At 37.8% G+C, this 23,636-nt stretch overlaps 1 protein-coding gene across 4 annotated transcripts in view; it reads left to right on the forward strand.

The window, feature by feature from the left end:
• amot (angiomotin) overlaps positions 1-23,636 on the forward strand; it is a 45,603-nt gene that overhangs the window by 3,623 nt on the left and 18,344 nt on the right. Inside the window, exons 1-8 of one of the 4 annotated variants that reach the window (XM_006632626.3) lie at positions 2,199-2,615; positions 13,666-13,815; positions 15,058-15,118; positions 16,357-17,263; positions 19,497-19,953; positions 20,468-20,612; positions 22,356-22,448; positions 23,103-23,248. In XM_006632626.3, the coding sequence (XP_006632689.2) occupies positions 15,058-15,118; positions 16,357-17,263; positions 19,497-19,953; positions 20,468-20,612; positions 22,356-22,448; positions 23,103-23,248 (1,809 nt within the window). In that variant the 5' untranslated portion in view covers positions 2,199-2,615; positions 13,666-13,815. Of the gene's footprint in view, positions 1-2,198; positions 2,616-11,202; positions 11,447-13,410; positions 13,561-13,665; positions 13,816-15,057; positions 15,119-16,356; positions 17,264-19,496; positions 19,954-20,467; positions 20,613-22,355; positions 22,449-23,102; positions 23,249-23,636 lie in introns of those variants that run through there. The other 3 variants (XM_015351132.2, XM_015351131.2, XM_069193424.1) reach the window with 3 other exon arrangements.

Below are 23,636 nucleotides of genomic sequence, written 5' to 3' on the forward strand. Positions count from 1 at the left end.
ATCACATCCATAGAGTGTGTTTTTAAATATAAGAGGAAATATAGTGTGGAGTACTGGTTTTGAAACTTGATTTGAATTGATTAGATTTGAAACTTGGAAGGTTGTGGGTTGGGATACTGTTTTACCCTTGAGCAAGAAACTTACATTTCTCCAATAAAATGCTCTTGCAGTATAAATGAGTGTAAATGTAATTAATTATGTTAATAATACCTGGTATAATACCTGATGGAGTGCTATTTTGGCAAGAAAAATATGACCATGGTGCTGGCACTACCTATTCTTTTCCATATCACACATCTTGTTCTTATAAAAGTGAAGACATACTGTATCACTGAGTCAGATATTAACCTGTCCTTAGTCTAAGTACTTGGATATGGTATCTCCAGACACACTGAGGAATGCTTCATAGTCATTCATGGATGTCTTGAAACTAAACATAGTACTCTCCAAAAGAAATATGACATGGCTGCCTACCTGTTGATGCAAACAAGTGATTTACAACCCTTATAAAGAGGTTTGTTGGGCAGCAATTTCACTTTGTAAATAAATATTAAAATGAGTAAGTAGACCACTCATCCACCAAAGATATTTTTCACAAGTTAAATGAAAACTCTGACATAATTAAAGTGGAACAAAAATCAATGAAGGACAATTAAAATTGTTTGTTTCATTGCTTGAGTGGTTTTAAAAAAATGTGGAATTGCATCTCAAGCACTGAAGATGTGTCAGTGAAGAACACTGTTAAAAGTATCCCACAAAAGCAGTGTTTGGAAAAGCAACAGAGCAGTATTATGTCATCTAAATAAAACCTAATGCAAAGACCAAGTAATTACCTCAGTAATTAAGGAATGTGGATATGTATAGATGTACAAGTTCCCATACAATTGGGTTGGGCACATTTTAATCTCTACTCTGACTCATTACATTTTGCAGTCCTTTTCTATAGCAAGGCTGATGCACCAACTGGCCCTTTAAATGCTATTATAGGATTTAATGAAAGGCTGACTTGAAGAAGTGAGAGAATGAATACCTTTGCAATAAAGAATAGCTTTGTGGAAGAACAGTGAGTCAGAGAGAAGAATGCTGCCTCATGGTTTGACTGTTTATAAGAAAATATACTGTAGAACAATTCTAGATCATTTATACAAGCTTTAAAAAAGAGAACCTGAGTTCAAAGATGTATTGCAAATAATTGATGGATCTGGAGTACACTACACTACTACTACCTTACTTAAGCCTAAACACTTGAGCGAAAAAGCATTGATTCCTTTAGAACTGTGTGCTCTTGCACTAATTGTCCTCTTCCTTACACTTCTGCACTCATAGGAACAATAACCTAGATTGGGAGTATGTCTAATTTTTGGAACCGAAAAAAGGATTTCTCAAATGTTTATACGGGACTTGCTTTAAGCTAAACTTCTCACTGGGCTTCACCAGGAGGAATGCAAGAAACTGGAAGACTGCCTGTTGCACTATTGTTATACAGTCCCGACTTGGAAAATTAACAATCTTGATTTCAGAAACTTGGCTCACAATTACAAGTCACGCTTTTACTCTAACTCCTATAAAGTTGGTAGCTAGAGTTTTAATGGCGACAAATCCTGTTAGAAACTTATACATAGCAGACTTTTATTAATGTAGCACAGTAAGCTTACAGTAGAAAAGAAAGAAAATATTTATATTCATGTCCTTCACGTTCTTATAATTTCTTAAAGCTCAAAAACGCAGGAAATTGTCTTGCAGTGAAAACTTACAGATACAGATTTATTTGTGAAATTACTTTATGCGTGCTTCAGCTATAATTTTGAATCAAGAACGAATTTCTTGTTTAAGTTTAAGATGATCCGTGGATTTCTTCAAATAAAGCCTTCAAGTATCCAGTACACTACCAGTGCCACTTTGAACTCTGGAGTTCTTCATAAAGTGAGGGAAAGAACGATTTATACGAAAGGGGCAGGAGTTATGTGAAAGGAATTAAATATCTGATCGCCAGCTTGGTCTAGAGACTGCAGTGTGGCTTTAAGGCTCATCTGCGAACTTCGGTACAAAAGGCTTTTGTCATTTTTATTTATCGCCTGACTGACGTTTGCAGAAACCAACAGAATCTCCCATGCATCTGGCTAGCCTCCAATCGCAGCATTAGAAGGAGGGATTTCCCATCTCAAAACTTTTGGATTTCTTTAGGATAGGAAACGAGGGGGTTTGGGTAGGGGGGAGGTTGTGCCTTCCACCCTATAGCAGTGATGATTTGCCAGAGTTTAGATTTTTACAATATTTAGTTTAAGTTTCTACAAGGGGATTTTTTTTTCCATGCATTCCTTTCATAACATAGAAATAGATTTCTAAACGTAATGCAATTAGAAGGTGGAGTGAGAAATGAAAAATGCGGGGTGCTTTTTATGAGAGGAAAAAGTGATACGACATTCCGATGGGTAAAGAGTTCTGTAGCGACTTTTCCTTGGATCAGCCATATTTCAAAATTTTAAGGACCATAACCAGAGGATTATTAAGAGAAGATGTCCGATGCACTTAATTAAAGAGCTGGGAATGTATCATTTGCCATCATTCGGATACATTGGCGGAGCAGAAATATAATTCAAAATAAGTTTAATAAGGTAAACATATATTTTTAAAAAACGTACGCCGCTTTTAACAACTGTTAAACTGCATGCCTTAGAACATTGAAAAGCTGAACTTTAGATTTGCCTTGTAGTTTACGGCGTAAAGTGATAAAAGTTGTAGGTGACTCTGTGACAGCGTTGTTAGGCATGGTTAATACGTAAAACCCAACAAAAGTACATCTCCCAACATCTCTACGAATACATTTTGTACGCCGTGATGCTCCCGCGTCTGCTATTGAGGCATATTTTGGCATCTTTGACCAATACGTGGCTACATATTAAGTTGAGGATATATACACAGTTAAACGCATTCTTGCACAAAATAAAACAATTCTGTGCTTATTTTAATCGCGTTTGTAGGCGGAGCTCCTGAGCTTCATTATTGAATTAATAGATAAGTAATGCATTCCCCTGAAGCGCCGAAGTAGAACATAAATGAATTAAGTCATATTTGTTCAGTGCAAGCAAGACATACAAGAGAGACAAGATTCCTGACTTTTCAACTGTACACCACAGCAATGCTTGTGAATTCAGTTTCTCAAAATGGGTTTCTGAATAAAGGCTTCCTCACATTTTGTTCTTTGTTCACATTTTTGTTCTTAGTTTCATATTTTACCTGTAACTGAACCAAATACGACCAATGGGTATTTGAATTGCATTTTAACAGAATGCAACTAAGACTAGTAATGTATTTGGCAACGTTGTCTTGATCTGCACTTTTTTTTTCTATTTATTCTGTCCAGCAAACATATACATGAGAGTTTAGTCTTATTAGCAATTTAACATGCCTAAAGTAAAATCACAGGTTTTGGGTGACGTTGACGGCCTAAAAATGGAATATAATAACTCGCCACGTGATGTCAAAACTGAAAAATATTTATCAGTTTATTATAAAATACTTTGTGACTGCGTCATGAGAACAGCTAATGTTTGTACAGTACGTTTGGTGCAACCATCACGCTTTCTGCTGGGATAATGCATCTTTCTGTTTTACCTAATGTAATGCTTAACTGACAAAGGTTAATAAAGTTGGGTTTTCTCATTTTTGCCGCAAGCGAATTCGATTAACAGATATCCGGAGCTTGGAGCTCAGTGATTAGTTAAATGATTAACTACTGTCATATGTTAGTACCATGCTGTACGCTTAATAGAGCCTATTTATCAGACCTTACTGATTCAGGTATAGTTGTGTTAGGAGAGAGATGCGTTTCAGCAGTGTCGTTTTTCCAACCTTGTATCTGGTGGTATGTTGGTTGATCAATGAAAGCTTAATTCATAGATATATTCGGCAGCTCTGGATCTTTTGCATATTAACAGTTTTTTTAGTGATGTCAAAAGTAAGAGGAAATTTCAACCTTAGTTTGTTAAAATATTTGACGTGTAAGCACGTTGTTGTAAGTAGTTTGACTACTAAGATAAATCGCCTGTAAATGCATTTGTGAGAAAAAAGTTTTTGCTTTGTCCTGCACCTTCTCACAAAATAAGTCATTGAACGTATATTATGTAATATCTGTTGAACATTTTATAAATATTTTACATTTAATCATTTCATTTTTAAAACAGAAATTAGGTTAAGCTTATTAGAAACGTTTTATGGAAAGTACTGTCCTTTTAATATCGTGGCTAACTGGGTGGAAATATGTTATCTGATAAAATGGTGTAACTGGACTACTTTATTCATGTAACGGAAAACATACTTTATGTCTATTATTGCTGATACTGTTGCTGTGCGATTTACTTGGTAAAATGATCAATCGAAACAAAGTCAGAAAAAAACATTTACGTTAGGATTGTGAAACATGAACGGTTTTTAGATAATACTTGAATCCGCAGTAATTTGAATAGCCTTTTGAATGGAATCCAAATTTCTAGGATTTTGTTGTAATTAAGTGGTGGCTTTATTACAGTTTGGCTTAATCGAGCTGACTTTGCAGATTTCTATTTTAATTCTGTTATCTCCATTAGATACAGAAACCATGCACTACTTTGAGTGATGAAACACTGCACATACACTAAAGCATCTGTATTGAAGTCAGAAATCTAAATGGTTTTAGCAAACAGATTCCCCATTGATAAACAAAATAAAACAAAAAAAAGAATAGATGTTTAAGGGGGGATTAATTTCTTCACTCTCTGGAATGAATTGTAAACATTCTTGGATGGGAATCTTGCAAAATGTGACACAGATATGGAAGTTGAAATATTTGTTTCACGTAAACATTAATTGTAGGAAATTGTCTAGATTTTATTTGGATTTGGAAAACACATTTTGAGAACAGTGCTGCAAGCTTTATGCATTAGAAGCGTTTCTTCTCTGTCTCATGGCTTTTGTATGTTTTTTTTCTCTGTAGGATCTACCTAGTAGAAAATCCAATGCCTTTGTTCAGCTGTAGTTGTAGTTGGTGACCGCCAGGAAACTGTCCAGCAGCAGTGACTCAGTCAGAAAGAATGTCTCTTGACTGTTGAACTCTCTCTCCTGCTTTGTTGCCTTTTGCCTGGTCGCTGAGTCAGCCTTGAAAGTGTTAAGATAATAGGAGTTTTTCAGTGAGTTCTGCTTCATTACCAAGGGTTATAGATTTATAAAACATCTTCTGTCATGGAGCTTTTCTTTCAGTTCTTCTGCAGTATAGTCTGCATATAATAAAATGAAGAACATTGTAACTGATAGAGCTATTAAATTGTCTTCCAGAAAAACTCAGGTTTTTAAAAGGAAAAAAAGATCTGTGTAACAAAACGTACAGTAGATTAATTGCACGAGACCCTCAGTAATGTTAAGCTTTTTATGCTCTGCTGAAATTACAGAGCTCCCCAAATCCCAGTAAACTATCTACTGTGTGTTTTACAAACTACAAATAATAAATTTTGTAACTGCAGCTCAAGGGAGACTATTAAGGCCATTTTATAGTAAAGTGATCCATTTCAGGCTCTGGCAATGAGAGAACTCCTATATAAAGACTGGAATGGCAAAAGAGAAGAGTCTGTTTCTTTTTCTAACTCCCACATCTCAATGTGCAGATTGTTCAAAATAAGAGAATCTAGTATTTGTCCAGAGCATGTAACAATTGAAATCTGAATTGGATCAAACGACTAGGCAACTGGAATGGTGTTTGGTTTTCTGCAACTGTAATATGCATAAATACCAGATTCTGAACCACATAGTTATCAGTTAGCTGAATTTAAACTTCTTGGCTCAGTGTGATTCCTGGAGGATGTTATGGCAGATGTTACACACATTGCTGCAGAACATACTTGAAGTATCCTGCAGTTCACAAAGCATATGTAGCAGGGTTCATGTGATCCACTTATATTAGCTGCAGCTATTATAAAACAAGTAGGCTCATACAGTAAATGTCTTGGATTAACACCCTTGTGCCCCTGTGAGAGTTCAGTCACTTTATGACTGGAATGCTGCACCACACAACAGACAGGATTTTATAGGTTGGGCCATTGTTTTAAGGGCCTGAAATGTGAGTATAAGATCTTGGAGTTAATCCAAAAGTAGGCAATTAGGGAAACAGTGTAAAAATGTCTGAGGACAATGAAACAAACATTTAGGAGGAGAGGCTTTTAGTTTCCATGTCTTGGAAGCAGATCATCCTACTACCTTCTATTTAGGGATGATCAGTTACTGGGTGTAGCAATCCTGACCTGAATAGCACTTGAAACTTAAACTTAAAAGCTCAAAATGTCCTTTGCTAAGATACAGTATTTAATGGTGAAAATCCTCCAGTATCTCTAAGTTTATACTTTGTTTAATTTCTCCTAATTTTTTAACATTCTAATATTTTGTTTTATACATCTCTTTAAATATTTCTTTACATAATTTTTATTTCCATTTATTTATAACATTATAAAAGCATTCTTAAAATTATTGTTAAGTTATCATAGCTACAGCAGTGTTATTCCTCACAAGCCTTTGCTCAAGGAAACTTACTTTCATAGCAATTTTACAGAACTGTTCAAGGATTATAAAATTTAAATTATTGAATGTAGCATAATGCAATTAATGTTATATCTGTGCAAGGTTAAAGGAGATTGGAAAGCAATTAAAATGCATTACTGTATGTCTAAATGACATGAATATAGTATAAATTATTTGGAGTTTTGTAGAGTGAATGTGGTGAAGAATCACTGTAGCAGTGATCTCAGGAATTGCATACTGAGCACATGGATTTTGGGGAGGTTCTGCAAAGTTGTCAGATGTGGTGTAGTGCTCTTGTGCCTAATTTGGGAGCAGAGTGACTTGGCACAAGTGAATGGAGAGTTGGAAGAAAGCTCCATTAGGAAGCCAGTTATAGATGATTGGGGAAGATGAGAGGGGGTTTAAGGACATACAGGGTGTAACAGCCCTCATTCGGAGTGCATGTTGAGCCCTGTGGCCCAAATGCAAGTTCAAGCCTGGGTTGTATCAGTAGCAGATGCAGGCTGTTTTCCCCATGAGGTAGCATGCAAGTGGCAAAGAGCTGTCCAGGCATTGTCGGCATTACTCGGCCTAGGTTCTCTCAGTTCTCGGTGAAACAGCGATACAGGCGCTACCTGGGTTCCTGCTGCCTTGCAGTGACATCAGTTGAGGATGCACTGTGCTCCCAATCAGTGTTAAGCTTCCTGTAAAGCACTGTAAAGCTTGCAGTGTGAGAAGTGATGAATGGTTACGTGGAGGAGCCAGTCTGCCAATACTCGTGCTTTTCACACATTGCAGGATTCGTAGCTCAGAGCTGAGACACAAAAAAGATAACTCCAAATTGGCTGGGTATCAAAGACAAAAATCAATATAAATATAAAAATATATTACAATAATATAAAATTGAACTAGAATCCATCTATGAAAGCGAGGTTTTTAAAGTAAGTGCTTGTACTGGAAGTGTATGTATGAAGGAAAGAAATATAGTAAATTCAGAGTCATATGCAGGTGTATGAGTTAAGAGAAGCTTTGGTATTTCCGTTAAAACAAAAACAAAAGAGCTTTCCCTGTCCTCTCTCTCCAGACCAGCTGCCTCAAAACAATTTGCAAGGCGTTTTCTGAGCAGTGTGTTAATTTCATTGCATCATAAATCTATATTGGAAAGCTGGAAGGAAGCGTGTCAGTGCCCCATGAAATGAAATATTAAAGAGGAATGACATTTTCTAAAAAAAAAAAATCAGTCCACAAAATGAATGACAGAGATGGAGTGCTATTGCATTTTAGAAGCACATGCTTTCCATTAAGAGGTGGGGGCTATGTTTCAGAATTGTTTGGACTGTATCATTGAGTTAGAAAACCACATAATAGAGGGTCATGATGTAGAAAGATGCTTGGAGAGTCTATGGAAGGCTTAAGAATGCTGATGGCAAGTGAGAGGAGTTGCCAGGCGCCACTTCATCCCAGGATCATAGAGAAGCTTCTTAAAGGGGTACTAACATCATCAAATCTGTCTACTCTGTTTTAATGTTTCTATAAGTAAGTGACAGTTGTTTTGTTGAGTATCTGATTGTTTTTTTCATAATTTAAATCTGCCTTGACAAGAAAGTGCTCTTAAGCTTTTCTGGACCATGCCACTTCTTTCTTAGGTAGAAGCTTAAAACTCTAGCCCTCTAGCCACAGGGTCTTGTTTGGGTTTGGGTTCAATTGAAAATCTATGTTACTATGTTACTTAACTGATCTAATTACGTCCTCAGCTGGAAATATTTTAAGCATTTTTCCCCAAGATGCTCTTCACATCATGATTTTAAAATTGCATTCAAGGGATATTTAAAGGGGGTAAATTTGTCCATTTAATGAAATAATTTAACCAATTTATTAACCGAGAGCCACACTGGAAGTACATTCCTAGAGGGAATATATATCAGACCATTTCTATGAAGATGAGGAATACAGTTTAGAGAACTGTTATGCTTTCTTTTATTAAAAACTGTTTACTGTGGACTCATTGTAGCATATTACTTTAATTAGAAGTTCAAGTAGGTAGCTAGTAGGTAGGTGTCAGAAGAAGCCTGAAGAAGGCTCCAAAGCCAAAACATTGTGCCTCTTTTCCTTTCAGCATGGAATAAACCTTTACCTATTCTTATTATTTTAGTTAGTTTTTTATTGATGGCTTAGCAGTGTATGATGTTTTCTCCGAGATGAAAACTAGAACCGTGTCTGTTCCTCATTTTTATCCATTCAGCGATTTCTTAGTTTGGCATAGTTCATGGATACTTTGGCCTCTTTGTTCAAAATTCAGTGCTCCATAGTGCCCTTAGACTAACTCTTAACATATTTATTGGAATGAAACCTATCGTGTGATGAATCACTTTGAATTCCAGAAAACAAAGAACTTTAAAGGCAGTCACAGTGTTTCTTGGCATAATCCTGCCGATTGGGTGCAGAACAAAATGAATGTAATGGACACCGTAGGAGGCTAATGTTTACTCAGTACAGTGAGAATGGCAGCCTTTCCAGATTGGAATGTTGCATTTCCTGCTACAGTTCCTGCCATGTGTTTCTCACTTCTCACTTTCTTATTCTGCCCCCTCCTCTCTTTCTCTTTTGTCTGTTTCTCCTCAGAGACCACCAATCCCCCCCCCCACTCACACACACACACCCTCTGTTTTTCTCATCTTTGTTCTTAACAGTATGGTCATTGTTATCTTGTCCTGTAGTTAGTTTAAGAAAAAACTAACATGAACAGAGCTTTCTGGAAAGGTTCCATTATTTATGTGTTACATAAAGGAATATCGCATGTCTGTAGAAGATCTTCATGTGGATGTGTGTAAGTGCTGAGAGTGTGTAGCTCAAAGGTTCTTTGAGGTCACCTCCTCCTTTCAGAGTTCTGCCCCATTTCTGTGTGTCAGACGCTCCTCCTCTGGGATGGTGACATGTGAGAGTGTGGAATGTTTGTGGTTAGATTTCCGGTTGTTGCTCAGGGCAAGGTGTAGCATAATTTACAGTAAGGAGCAGAGGAGCAGGTGGGACAGAGAGTGGAAAACCCTACAGCCAGATCTGTCCAGAAACTGAAAACAGAATCCTGTAGACCAGAGGACAAAGCATAGGAGAGAGGCATTCAAAAACACTTTTCATTCTAGGATTATTTAATAAAAAGAATCCTTAAAACATTATCCTGCAGCATCGTTAACCAGTTCTTGGGAACTTAGGTATTCTGCATGGCATAAAGGGAGGCCAGTTTCCTTACTTTTCTAAAAAAACTAAACTTGTTTCTAAACTTGTTTAGTTATTTTTATAGGAAATATACTCATATCCTTATGAAACAGAAAAAGATAATTGGACACAGTCAGTGAGAAGATCAAATTGAAATGTTAAAAGGATATCCCAAAATAACCATGAAATTATATTGTAGTACCATAGGACTATATATATACAGTACATTATGCAAAACATTAACATCATATAACTTGGTTACTTTTTATGATTTAAAAAAAATTGAACAGTGGTCTTTCATTTTTTTAAAAATAATTTCACTGTGTCGATGTAAACACCCCTAGACCTGACTGGGAGGTATGAAAAGCACAAGGTTTTTAAATTTAGTAATCCATTTTTAAATTGTACATCCTGTTCCCTTAATATGCTGCGATCATTGTCAAACTTTCCAGAGAAGAACAAAATGCTGAAATAAATCTTAAAATGTATAGGGTTGGACAAGCAGTTTTTCGAGCTCCTGTAAGCAAAACAATTTATTTTATTGACCTATCTTTGGAAATTAGTGTGTTTTCTGGGGCTTTGTGGTTAAACAAGTGTTGAATTCCACGGAGTAGTACAGACTTCTGGATTCGAATAGCTACCTGACAATTAACATGAGTCCCCATAAAACAATACTTTTCTGTATGTGTTGTGTACATTTTGTGGAATTCCGAGTATAAACACATTGAATACAAGGGGCCCAAAACCAAGAACATGTATAGTGAATGTTTAGATAAAAACTAACTTTGAGCTTAGTTTAAAATATTGAGTATCATCAAAAAATGCAGTTATTGAATTCTAAAGCAAAGAGTGTTGAAGAACCTTATATGCTAAAAGAAGTCTGTTTTCTTCCCATCATTTGCTTTTCAGTTCCAAAGTGGTATGCTGGCGTGAAGGTTAGTCAATGAAAGGATTCATTTGTTTAAAGGCGGTATTACTGTGTAGGATATGGTGGTACTAGGAAAAGCAGAGGGGTGAAGAATGGAACCAGTTAAGTAAAGACTCTTCTAAAGTAGAAGGTTTTGAGTCTGGATTTGAAGGAGTTTAGAGAAGGTGACTCTCTGATATCGTTGGGCAGAGAGTTCCAGAGCTTGGGGGCATAACAGGAGAAGGCCCTGTCACCCATACAATGTAGACGGGCTTGGGGGACAGTAAGGAGACCAGAATTAGAAGAGCGAAGGTTGCGAGGTGGGGAGTAAGGCGATAATAGTTCAGGCAGGTACTGGGGTGCCAAGCCATGCAGAGCCTTATAGCTTCAGCATTTGTGCTGTATTTTAATATTAGTTTTTGCAATCTTAAAATCAAAACCAGTGTTAAAATCTTAACCTGCCTTGGTCTGAGCTTTTAGACAAGAGGACCTACAGTACATGCAGCAACCGAATTAGACTGTGTTTTGTCAGAATTCTCTCTTGCAAACCATTTTTGTTTTCCTCTTGTAAACAACCTTTGAGTTTTGAAATTGTTTTGTAGACCTGGCTTTGTAATCAGTTACGATATTGCTCTGGTATGAGGGTGTGAAGGGAATCTGGCGGTTCTCCAGTACACCTGTCCGAAAGCCACACCTGAAGGAAAATGCTGTATCTCAGAATTCTCAGATTCTCATTCTAGTCCAGAGCCTTAAAAACAACGCACGTCTGCAGTAGTCTTCGGTGCTCACAGAAGAAAGTAATACGTAAGTGTGAATCTATTTATCCAGTGTTCTAGGAAAAGCACTTTCTCTAATAAGGCACTGTTTTTCAGTTCTGGCGTTTTTTTCTATGCTTCTCAGCAGAGGTTCTGTGTGTTGGAGAGCTTCCTCAGCAAGAAAATATTTTTCTGGTTTACAAATGTCACTGGCATTTTCACACTGTTAGATTATTACGTACATTTATTGAAGAAGAAGAACTTCAGATATTGTTTGCTTGATTTTTTAGTAGTGTTTGCTTTTTTCTGTTGAGATTGGCTAAGATTAGATGACTACATTGACTAAAGACTAAACTGAAACTTTGTTTTAACTAAACTTAACATGTAGCAGTGTTTAACCTAGACGTTTTTGAGTCAATTATTAGAGTAATAGTGAATATAAATTAATCACTCATGTAGTAAAATGTGTTACTTAAATAGTACCAATGTAATTAAAATTATATTATAATGGTAGCATTTTTTTCAAAACTACTTGAATATAATTCATGGACAAATAGATCATGTTTGAGACTTTTGCTGTGTTTTTCTGTGATTTGCCTTTGTTTCTGTTTTTTTCAAATATTTTAAATCTTTCTCCTTGTTAGGGTAAGTGTTGGGTAAAGTGTACTCTTACAGTACAAATGTGCATTCCTTTATTTTCAGAGCCTATTCTACATGACAGTTATTTGCAGTTTGTGTCATTTCTTTACAATATACCCTTTACATGTGATCTTTTGAAATGTGTTTTTGTATAGTATAAAGGCAAGTCTGATGTTTCCGTTTTTATTTTTGTACCTCTAATTGCTTTAATTGGATGTTTACGGCAGTTTGTTTCATTAGCATGCAAATGAAGCTGCTGTGAATTTTGATCTAGTAAGTAATTTTTCCTTGTTTTGCTTGTGTATATACTAGTACTGTAACTAAGACTTGTCTTTGCCATACAGAGGTCAGGGCAATCATACGCATGGTATAGAATATAAATGATTGTTGTAAACTTTCAGAATGAAACCTTGAAAACCTTTTGGTAACAAACTTGTGTGAAGCTTGGCATGTGGATTTGCAGAATACCATAGTTAAGTCTGCAGATTAATTTCTCAGACCATCCTTGCTATGGAATAAACAGTCTGCTGCAGTCAGGAAACTTAATGCTGAAGTTTGCCAATTAAAAAAGGAAACCCATCTGGAAGGCATTTTGGGGGATTTTTCATTCTTGTTGTGGTACTGATTTCATTTCATTACTCATACTCTTGACTATGCAAGTGCACATTTTCATTAAGAACATGCTTTATTGTTTAAATAAACTGTTTAGATGATACAGGAATTCATCCCTCCATGGCAACAAAAATTAAGACTTCTCTCATAAGGATAAGTGTCTAGTTTCCTTTGTTTTTGTTTTTTTAGCATTTGTCCACAGGATTTGCCGAGTCATAGATCTTAATGAATTTCCCTAAAGTTCTGTCCATTTTGTGCTGTATTTGTTACACAGCTTCCTGTGTGTTTTTGGCAGTGGAATGGGAAGACAGGATTTTCATGTAGATTTTCTAGATTTAAAATCCTGAGTAAGATGTCATTAATTCAGGATGAAGAGCACATTTTAAGAGTACTTAAAGGGTACCACAACAAAAACAAGTACTTTTCAAAAGTCTTTATGGACCAAGAGAATTCTTCTGTCGAATGAATTTGCAGCTGCCATTGAAGCTCCCACATTTTCTGACTGAATTTAATCATGTCACGACATCTTTTTTTAATTTGATTTTTAACTGCTTTTGTCCAGTTCTGTTTTTAAAACCAATTTCATTTTCCTTTGTGACAGTTCCACTAATTCTTAATAATTTAATCTATACTTAATGACTTAAGAGAAACTTAATCTGTGCTTATGATTTTTGCTAAAAGATGTTCAAAGAATTTATATTTTCTCAAACTATGATGGTTTTTTTTCTTTTTGTATAATTGACAGCTGTGGACATTAAAGGTACTGAATGCATCATATCAGTATCTTTAAAGTGTAGCATTTTTCCCAGTCCGGGAATACAGATGCCAGTGGCTTTTATGGCCATTGAGGAAACATGTATGATTTCTCCCTGGTCAGGAAGCAACTTACTGGAAGTCCCCCTTCTTCCTCTGGTTCGTCCTCCTCCCCTCTACCAACATTCACTCCACTTCAACCTTGTGTTGTCCCTGGACCCCACCCCCATTGTTCTAGCTTGTGTGTCTGCCTTCCTGTTTCAGAGTGGCTGGGTGTGAGGGACATAGCAGATCGGCTGTACATTCTTGAGTGTTTAGAGGAGCTTCTGGAGCTACAGGAGACCCAGGACCTTCCAGAACTCCAGAATGAGCCAGTTGCTGTGACCCACGAACCATCAGAGCACAGCAAGACAGGTAGGTAATGACCTGAGAAGCCAGGGTAGGTTTGACATGGAGGGAGAGGAGTTAAATAAAAACAGAATGAATCACAGGGCAGAAAGAATATATTAAGGAGACCAGGACAGTCAACTGAGAGGACTAATTACAGCATGTACTGTATGGGTTTGGATTAATGACTGGGTTCTAGAGCTTTGAAATGGGATGAACTAGGAAGTGCCTAGGAGTATATCTTAATGCAAAGAATAAAATTGTTTCTAAATTCAGAAGGACACAGTCTATTAGCTTTGTGTCTTAAGAAGAACATGCAGTTAGAAAAGTGTTTAATTCAGTGGCCTAAATAAGTGCAGCGTTTTTAAAACAAATGGAACATTGTTGTAGCGAGAGACAAGTAGAAAACAGAAAGGAAAGGCTCAGCTGACCTGGTGTAATAAAATTAATAGATGACCAATGTCTAATTTTCTGTCAGTCTGCATACAGGAAGTCGGAGTTAAATGTTGGTCATTCTAGTAAATTTGACCCCCCCCTCAAAGTGTCGCCAGACATAATGTGTTAAAACATTTCCTGCCATTGCAACCTTTAGTCCAGTGTTTCTTTCTGTTTTTGTCCATGGCTATTATAATTGAGGTTGGAGAGAGGAAGCCAGTTAAGTGTGTGGCTAAAAAAGTGGAAGAAAGTTGAAAAAAACATGTGCACAACATATGTAGGATTTCCTGACATTGATTTTGAAAGTGTGCATGAAGCATGTGGGATTTCATGACATTGATTTTGAAAGTGTGCATGATGCATGCAGGACTTCATGATTTTGATTTTGAAAATGTGCATGAAACGTTAAATGTTCTGTCATTGATTTTGAAAGTGTGCATGATGCATGTGGGATTTCATGATATTGATTTTGAAGCTGCGCGTGACGCATGGGGGAGATCATGATATTGATTTATATGGGAGATCTTGACATTGATTTTCAAATGTGCGACTGATGTGTGATGAAATTGTTACATTGATTTTCAAAACTGTGGCTCTGGGAGGTAATACATTTTGAAAGTATAGTAATGTATTTGGGAGATCATGACATTGATTTTGAAAGTGTAATTAAAGCATGTTGGTGATTGTTATATTGATCTTGAAAATGTAGCTGAAGCTGATTTGTGAGGGAAATCATAACATTGATTATTTTTCTTCTTTTGTTTTTGTTTGAGCCTTGAGCAACTACAGATGCCAAAACCTGACTTGTGTCCTAAATATATTTATTTACCACAGATGTTTCGGAAAAAAGCATCATCCTCCTTGAGAATGAGAAGAATTTCTGAAAGCAATAGATGTAATAATTTCACCTTCATTATTAATAGATGCTGTATTAACAATTAGATTGCTAACAATGAACATTCAGGGTCATTAACAGAAACCACTCTGTACTGTTGCCATTAAAGTTATGATACAGTGGTGATGAACTAATGCGCATTGACTTCATTTTTTTACTTTATTTATGTTCTAGCAAATGGTATGCTCTTTTGTAGTGTTTAAATGACAACAGTATCTTATGTTTATCACCTCAAATATAATTAAAAAACAACTCTTTGAAGTCCATTAGTGACCACTATAATCCTGTTTCAACATTTGAATTTTATTTCTAACAGTTCTTTGTGTGGTTTCTTCATAATGACTTTGCATGTTTTACAGTGAGTGCTAACCATTTGCTTTTAATCTCTGGCATTTTTATTGTGCCTTTTTAATCATGGCAGATGTTGAAATTTCTCATTTTTCTGACAGTTTACAAAATTGGAAATTAGGAGTGCAAAGGTTACTCTGTTTCTCCTTTGTGAAATGGATTCTGTTTGGTAGTAAAATACTGTTGTTTCTTCTAAAACAGCATTAAAAGGGGTGGATGGTTTAATTGCAGTGAACTGTGGACTTGCAAGAACTAAAAGAAACCAGCTTCTATGAATCTAGACGTTTTTACAATGCACTGTCTTTAATTTCTCTAAGTTATTTTTTTTTGCTGTGTATGACAATACCGTTTTTCTTCTCTTGCTGAAAGGGTTCTCATTAGACTCAGGGGCAACCTTTAACACACTGAATGTGAAAGTACAGCTGGAAAAGGATTAAAAGACCGTGTCTTTTGCCAATGTTTTGTATTTTTTATATATCCGATAATTATATTATTTATTATTAATATATACAAGTATTAAATAAACATTTTTCAAAACCTCATCTAAACCTTATGATTTGAGAAAGTGATCGCATTAGGTGAATGGCTATCATTCAGTGTGTTAAACATTTTCTGGGTTAGGTGGCTGTTTTAACTTTTCCAGGTTCAGAGGATTATGGTGGCTGCGTTTTTACAGCATTTTCCATTCATGTTGTGTGTTGTTTTTTCCCAATGAATATATGCTGTTAATGGATACCTACAAAAAGATAAAATCAGTACTAACACCCAATACTTGTCTCTGCATTTTACCCCATTGGTTGAGTCTTCCTTTCCCCTGTTTGTGTTTGGAAGCTTAATGGTTGGTATTTGCATCAGTTGTGATAAATGATGCATGAATGTCTCACACACAGGGAACATTGAACGTGGCAGAAGTTCTTCATTCCACGAAGTCCGCGGCCTGCGGGAGATTGACATGAGGGCCGCGGAGGATGGATCCAGCAGCAGCAGTAGTGGCAGCAACACTGTCTTACAGCGCCTCCTACAGGAGCAGCTCCGCTATGGCAATCCCGGGGAGAGTAGAAACTACCTTGCTCTGCAGCAGCAACAGCAGCAGCAACAGCAGGGCCCAGTGAGTGGAGTGTCCTACGGGACAGCTGGTAACCAAGGCGAAGACCACTCCATGGTCCCTCACATCGCCCGGCAGGAGCCTCAGGGCCAGGAGCTGCAGGCCGACAGTGGAATGGAGAAGCAGCTGGCCTCGTCGGGGAGAGGTGGAGGTGGAGGCGGAGGAGGACAGGGGCCCAGCGCTGAGGAGCTGCCCACCTATGAGGAAGCCAAAGTTCAGTCTCAGTATTTCAGAGGTCAGCAGCAGATACCACCCACAGTGGGAGCGGCCTTTTACGTGACTGGGGTGACCAATCAGAAGGTGCGGACTGAGGGGCGGCCAACAGTGCAGCGAGTCAGCGGTGGCAAGGTGCACCAAGACGAGGGCCTGAAGGACCTGAAGCAGGGCCACGTGCGCTCCCTCAGTGAGCGCCTTATGCAGCTGTCCCTGGCAACCAGTGGAGTCAAAGCCCATGCTCCTGTGACGAGTGCCCCCCTCTCCCCACAGCCTCCTCCTGGGCCCCCAGGGGACTTCTACAAACCAAACATCCAGCACAGGGGCCCACCACCAGACTACCCCTTCAAGAACATGGTTTCCCCCCCCAAGATGCAGGAGCCAGGTCACTACTTCCCTGACCACCGGACAAGCCAGCAAGGCAGGGCTGATGTGCCCCATGTCCGGTATCAGCCTCCACCTGACTATGGAGCTGTCAGGTAAGGCTCAGCACACATTTCACCATTGTAGGCAGCATTCAGATCACCCTTTACCTTTTAACCTCTTGCTAAAAACTGTTAAGACATCATTTTCTTAGGACAGACCTCATTACTAGCTTATTACACTTCACATTGAAATGCTGTTGTCTTTTATTTGCGTCACATGCAACATGTTCCTACTTGATAGTTTTTTTTAAGCAGGTTAGTTGCTTACTTAATAATAGATTTGATTATTGGGCTGAAATTTAGCTATCTTCATATTTATCGAACACAGTGTAGATAAAAAAGCTCTTGCTTGGAGTTCCAAATGGAACAGGCTCTGGTTGTCCGCTTCTTGTTTTCCTGTTTTAGTTTACATGGACAATATACAAGACTTCAGATAAACAGTTGCTTTTAAAGGTTATGCCTTTAAAAATGTTCCTTAATATGTGTTTAAGAGTGTTTACACTGAGTGACCAGTTTATTAGGTACAGTACATCTGCCCTTCCTATGTAATTGACCTCTCAATCAGTGAGACTGCTCCATATGTGCAGACAGTGCTATTTAAAGCAAGTAGGCATGCACCTACGGATTGTGTGTGTACAATTTTTGGGAGAATGCACAAGACAAAAGATTAATGTGAACACAGCTTGATAAGGGGGACCAGATGTGCGAGAATGAGTATATTAGCAACTCTGCTGGGATTTTCACGCACGACAGTGTCATGGGTGTACTGGAAATGGGCTACCACCCAAATAATATCTAGCTAGCAGCAATCCTCTAGTCGGAAGAAAAACCATTGATGAAAGGGGCCGACAAAGGCTGACACGACTTGTACAGAGCTACAGACAGGCTACAGTCAGTCAAAACACAACTGAGGACAACAGTGGGGACAACAGAGGCATATCAGAACGCGGAACGCATAACTCGTCACATTGAGTCACGGATGAGGTATGGCAGACAACGGCCCAACTGAGTTCCACTCCTCTCTGCGAAAAACAAGATGGTGTGGTTGCAGTGAGCTAAGGAACACAAACACTGGACACTGGAGGATTGGAAAAATATCACATCACCTGGTCTCATGAATCCACGTTCCTGCTGTTTAACGCTGATGTGAGGACCAGGATATGGAAAAACTACCCACCCACACAACATCCCATCCACAACATCCTTGCCAATCAAGTGCATCCCTTCTTGGCATCAGTATACCCATCCACGAATGGGCTGTTTGAGGAGGATGATGCTCCATGCCAAAGGGCTAGGAAAGTCCTGAAATGGTTCCAGGAACATGACAGTGAATTCAGCTTAATGCATGTGGCCTCCCCAGTCACCAGATCTCAATCAAATCAATTTGTGGGATGAGTTGGAACAAGCTATTCAGAGTACAGATCCACCACCAACTAATTTGCAACAACTTTGAGACACATTGGAGTCAATATGGCCCAGCATCCCTGTGACACCTTGTTGAGTCCATGCTTCGATGAATTAGGCTGTTCTGAGGGCAAATGGGGGACCAACTTGCTGTTAGGTAGATGTACAGTACCTAATAAAGTGCCCACTCGGTGTAAATAAGTAGTGTCTATGCTTTTAATTTTGGGTGAAATGGCATGTTTTACATTTTAAGGTTTAAAACCTTTTGAGCTAAGAAGAACATTTTACTAATCCCTGGCCCTTTTTTGAACTCATGCATCTTTTCATATTTTTAATTAAAGTAAGATGCACATCTTAATTGCAGGAATACATTTGTGAGGTGCTTTGTCAAAAGAGAGATGCTTTGTCATCCCTTGCCTTTTCCACATTCTACTGTCATCATACTTTCTGGGCAAAGAATAGGCAAAACCATACATATAAGAAGAAAAGGGCACTGCATTTCCTAAAAAACATGAAAAAAGTTGGCCCAAAATCAGGAAGACGCTGAGTCTTGAAGACCCTAAGAGCCCTAAGACTCTTCCAGAAAAAAAATCAATTTTGTGAATGGAGGACTTTTTCCATAGTCTTAAATAAATGGAAAACCATAAATAAATCTACAGGATATCTAGAAAATAATTTAGGTGTATAGTACAATAGGCTGCACTTTTATCAATGTGAGTAGTAAAACCTCTTAATAGACACACATTAATCAGGTGATAGACTTTTAGTGGTGACGTTTATGATAGTACCAAGAAAAAAATCTAGAAATCTAATGGAACAGTTGTAAAAGATTATCCTTGCCAGAGAATTAAACTGTGCTGAACTTTCCGTTCTTTCATTACAGACAAACCCAGGAGAACTCTGGTCATTCTCAGAGACCTGTCCACCACCACAGCCCCACATCTTCCATGACCTCTGTGGGCTCCATCTCTCTGGCCCAGTCCTCCACCCACAGTAGCATGATGGGGTCTCCTTACCCCCCCTCTCAGCACCTTCACTCAGGGGAGCCTTTCCCACTTGGCCCTCGAAGCCCCCATGGACCCGGTTCCCACCAGGGGGACCCCTTCAGCCTGGCCTCGCTCCCTCCTCATACTCTGCGCGGGCCGCCTTACCATGTAGGAGACCCCTACATGTCATCTCCAAGGTCCCAGCAGCACCTCCATCATAGCCACTCCTTTCAAGGGGACCCCTACGCCATGGTTTCCCGGGCTCAGCAGATGGTGGAAATGCTCTCGGATGAAAATCGAATGCTGAAGCAGGAGCTGGAAATGTGCTGTGAAAAAGTGGCCAAACTGCAGAAGGTAGGATTTCTGGATAGGTCTGTGGGAATTTTTTTATTTTAAATGACTGGTCTAAATGTGATTTTTTATTGCTGTTGTACATAGGCAGTTTTTCTCAGAAACTCTACACTAGTACTCTGTTATTTGTGGAATAAGTGAAACTTTCAGTGCTAGAATTGCATGTGGTCACACACTACAAAAACTGCTGCAATTATTTGCCACATTTGCCTAAAACTGAAGTAAACTGCAGACAATACAGTAAATGCTAACATATAAAGGCAGAATCAGAATTTGCATCTGCTTACACATGGTGCACTTGCGAGTTTTCCCATATGTGGTGGGTCGTAGTTAGTACACCATTGAATTAATCTCTGCCTTCATTGGTTCCTATAATACAGCAGGTCGTTGCCAGACTGCCTTAGATCCCAAGTCCAACCAATTAAGTAACCACAGAAACTCAGTCTTCACTGTGGTCTTGTCATGTACAGCACAGTAGATTAATTTTAAAAGTGTTTAATTTTTTTTCCCACCCCAGCTGGAGACAGAGATCCAGCGTGTATCGGAGGCCTATGAGAATCTGGCCAAATCCTCCTCCAAGAGAGAGGCTCTGGAGAAGACCATGAGGAACAAACTGGAACTGGAGATTCGCCGATTACACGACTTCAACAGAGACTTAAGAGGTGAGGTATGGCCAGTTAGGCATGGCTGGATCAGTTTAAATGGAAATTCAAAGGATGAGTGAGAATGGCGAAAGGGTAATTTCTAAAGAATTAATCAAACAAAAGCCAGATTTCTTGAAGACACTGATGATTACACAAAATTTCTGAATTTAAATAAAAGAGTTATAGTGAGTGTTCTAAGTTACACTGTCATATATGTCATTGTCTGCAGGTCTATTTGAAGAGGCTACGCATTAATTCCTAGACAGTGAAGGGACAATTAAAAAATTAAAAAAATGTGTCAATGCTTCTTAGTATGCTAGCATGCTAGTATGCTTAGTATGTGTCAATGTTTCTGTTCGAAAATTGAAGATTGTTTGTGGAAAAAAAACATAATTCTAAATGATCTACTTTTTTCTCTTGATGGTTGTTGTAAGTAAAGCCAATAATACTGTATAACTCACCACAGTAGACTGAAAAATTCCAAGATTATGAAAACTGAACATTACATTGATATTTGCTTTAATTTTTTAAAAGGATATACAGTACTTTGCACTGTTCAAAGAACAAAGGCTTCGTCAGATTTGCATCTGGATGGTTTTGGTTCATTATTATAGTGAGAGGCATGAAAAATGCTACAAGTATTGAAACTAGTGGCATTTGTTGTGCTTTTAATGCCTTTCATTATGTTTTTCATTAGTTTATAAAACACTCTTATTCATGCAGTACATAGTTAACATGCTGTTCACAGAAATATTGTTTAACATTTGCCCCAAGTTTACTGTGAGCATTCATTCAGTATTGTTGCAAACTGAAATATTGGTATATTTCAGAATAATAGGTTGTTTGTTTAGAGTATTTTTATCCAGTTGATGAATTCTGAATTGAATTGATGGAGTTTGTTAAAGTCTTTTTAAAATCTTTATATAGGTGAGGTATGACTAAATCTTCTCCCAGATTTAAGCTTTCCTCCTTTAATGCACCAATTCTAAAAGTTATTACCAACAGTTTTCTAAAAAAAATATATCTTGATATTTGGAATTTTTTATAATACAATTTAGTTTCTGTGGAAATCCAGAAGTAAAGCTATTCAGTTCATAATCCCAGTCTTTTTTTACTTTTAAGGTATTTAAATACTATTTAGTGATTAAAGGATTTACAGATAGAACATTTATAAAGTTCATTTTACATTTATGTTTTTTATATAAACTACTTACATTAAGCCAGAATAGACGGGAGGTCACATATACAGTCAGCAAAGACGGAACAACCAATAATCCATACAAAACATTACTTCATCCTCTTCAACAGAACAAAATCAGGTCTCAACCCAGTCTTTTTTAATGTCAGCATTTAGTGTATGTGCAAATGAGGATTGTAGGGGATTACAAATTTTTGCTGTTATGATTGAAATTTTTAAATACATGGGCGAGCAGTGGCTCTGGCTAAGGATCTGCGCCTGTGGCTGGAAGGTTGCCGGTTCAAATCCTGTGGCTGGCAGAGTAATCCTACTCCGTTGGGCCCCTGAACAAGGCGCTTAACCCCAGCTGCTCCAGGGGCGCTGTACAATGGCTGACCCTGCACTCTGACCCAAAGCTTCTCTCCCTGTCTGTGTGTCTCATGGAGAGAAAGCTGGGGTATGTGACGAATTCCTAATGCAGGAAATTGTATGTGGCTAATAAAGTGACCTTAATAGTATGATTTTAATGTTGGTTTGGACGAAAAAGGTTGTTTTTAGTAATAAATTGCTTTCATTCACTATAGAGCGCATGGAATCTGCCAACAAACAGCTGTCTGCAAAAGAGTATGAGGGATCAGAAGACAACCGTAAGACCATCTCCCAGCTGCTTGCTCAGAGTGAGTAAATGTTTTATTACAACAGACCAGTGGATATATCTGTCTGCATCATGAAAGTTACTAGAACATACAAAACAAACAGGTGTAATGCACAATTTTTGTATTTAATCTTACTGTAAATATTTTGTGGCTTGGGCTTTGTACAGTATGTCTGCAAAACCTTTTTTGGCTTAGATTTTTGTGCTTTCAAAATGTGTGCTTACCCTTTTTGTCATTTCAAAAGAGTTAATCCAGATGATTTGGTTAACAGAATTGTTGCTAACTGAATAATTAAAACTGAAAAGCAACCATATACCTACATATTCAGAAATATCATGTCGTGAGACTTACCCTGGAGCTCTTTTTGGCGTCTGTCACCTGATTAATGTAAATTTTAAAATCAGCATCTGTTTACATTTTTATCAAACATTTCGTCATTAAGATACATAAAAAGGTTTACAGCAATTTTCATGGAATACTGAGTTCTTCATCAAAACGTTTTGACTGACTCTGCAAATCAGTTGCAGGAACTCTGTTTTCTGGCTTTCAGATAGCTGTGCACTTTTTCTTTTCCGACAAATGCATATATATAGTTAGTACTGAAGTAGATTTAAATTTATGGACGAACACTCTTTTGTATCTTAATTGGTAAGTTGACTCCATTTGGCTTTGCAGACAAGGAGACCTTGAGGGAGAAGGAAAAGCTAGAGATCGAACTGAATGCCCTGCGCTCCACCAATGAAGACCAGCGAAGGCACATTGAAATCCGGGACCAGGCTCTGAACAATGCGCAGGCCAAGGTGGTGAAGCTGGAGGAGGAAGTGAGTCTATCAGCTTATACAAAATATGAGTATAAAGAAGATAGTTTAACTGATGCACATTTTACAATATGACACAAAGTAAACAAAGTAGCCAGAATCTCTCATATTGGTTATCTCCTTATGCATTTATAAGCATTTATATTTAATTAAAATGGCTTTTATAGGCTGATACCAGAAAAAAGTAAAGGTTTGCTTATGAAGTATTACGAATGAGTAAACATTCTAGAATGCATTTTGGAAGGATACAGTAATAATTTTGCCATTCGACTCAGCTGACATGGTGTACAAAATGTTCTAATATTGTTCAGAAGTTTGGATAGCATACTTGTACAGTATGTATAGCATGTGCTTTCCCCTCGAGGTCAGACTGTTTTAAGATGAGGGAACA

The sequence above is a fragment of the Lepisosteus oculatus genome, chromosome 8, assembly GCF_040954835.1.
Source record: "Lepisosteus oculatus isolate fLepOcu1 chromosome 8, fLepOcu1.hap2, whole genome shotgun sequence".
In the NCBI taxonomy this organism is placed as follows: Eukaryota; Metazoa; Chordata; class Actinopteri; order Semionotiformes; family Lepisosteidae; genus Lepisosteus; species Lepisosteus oculatus.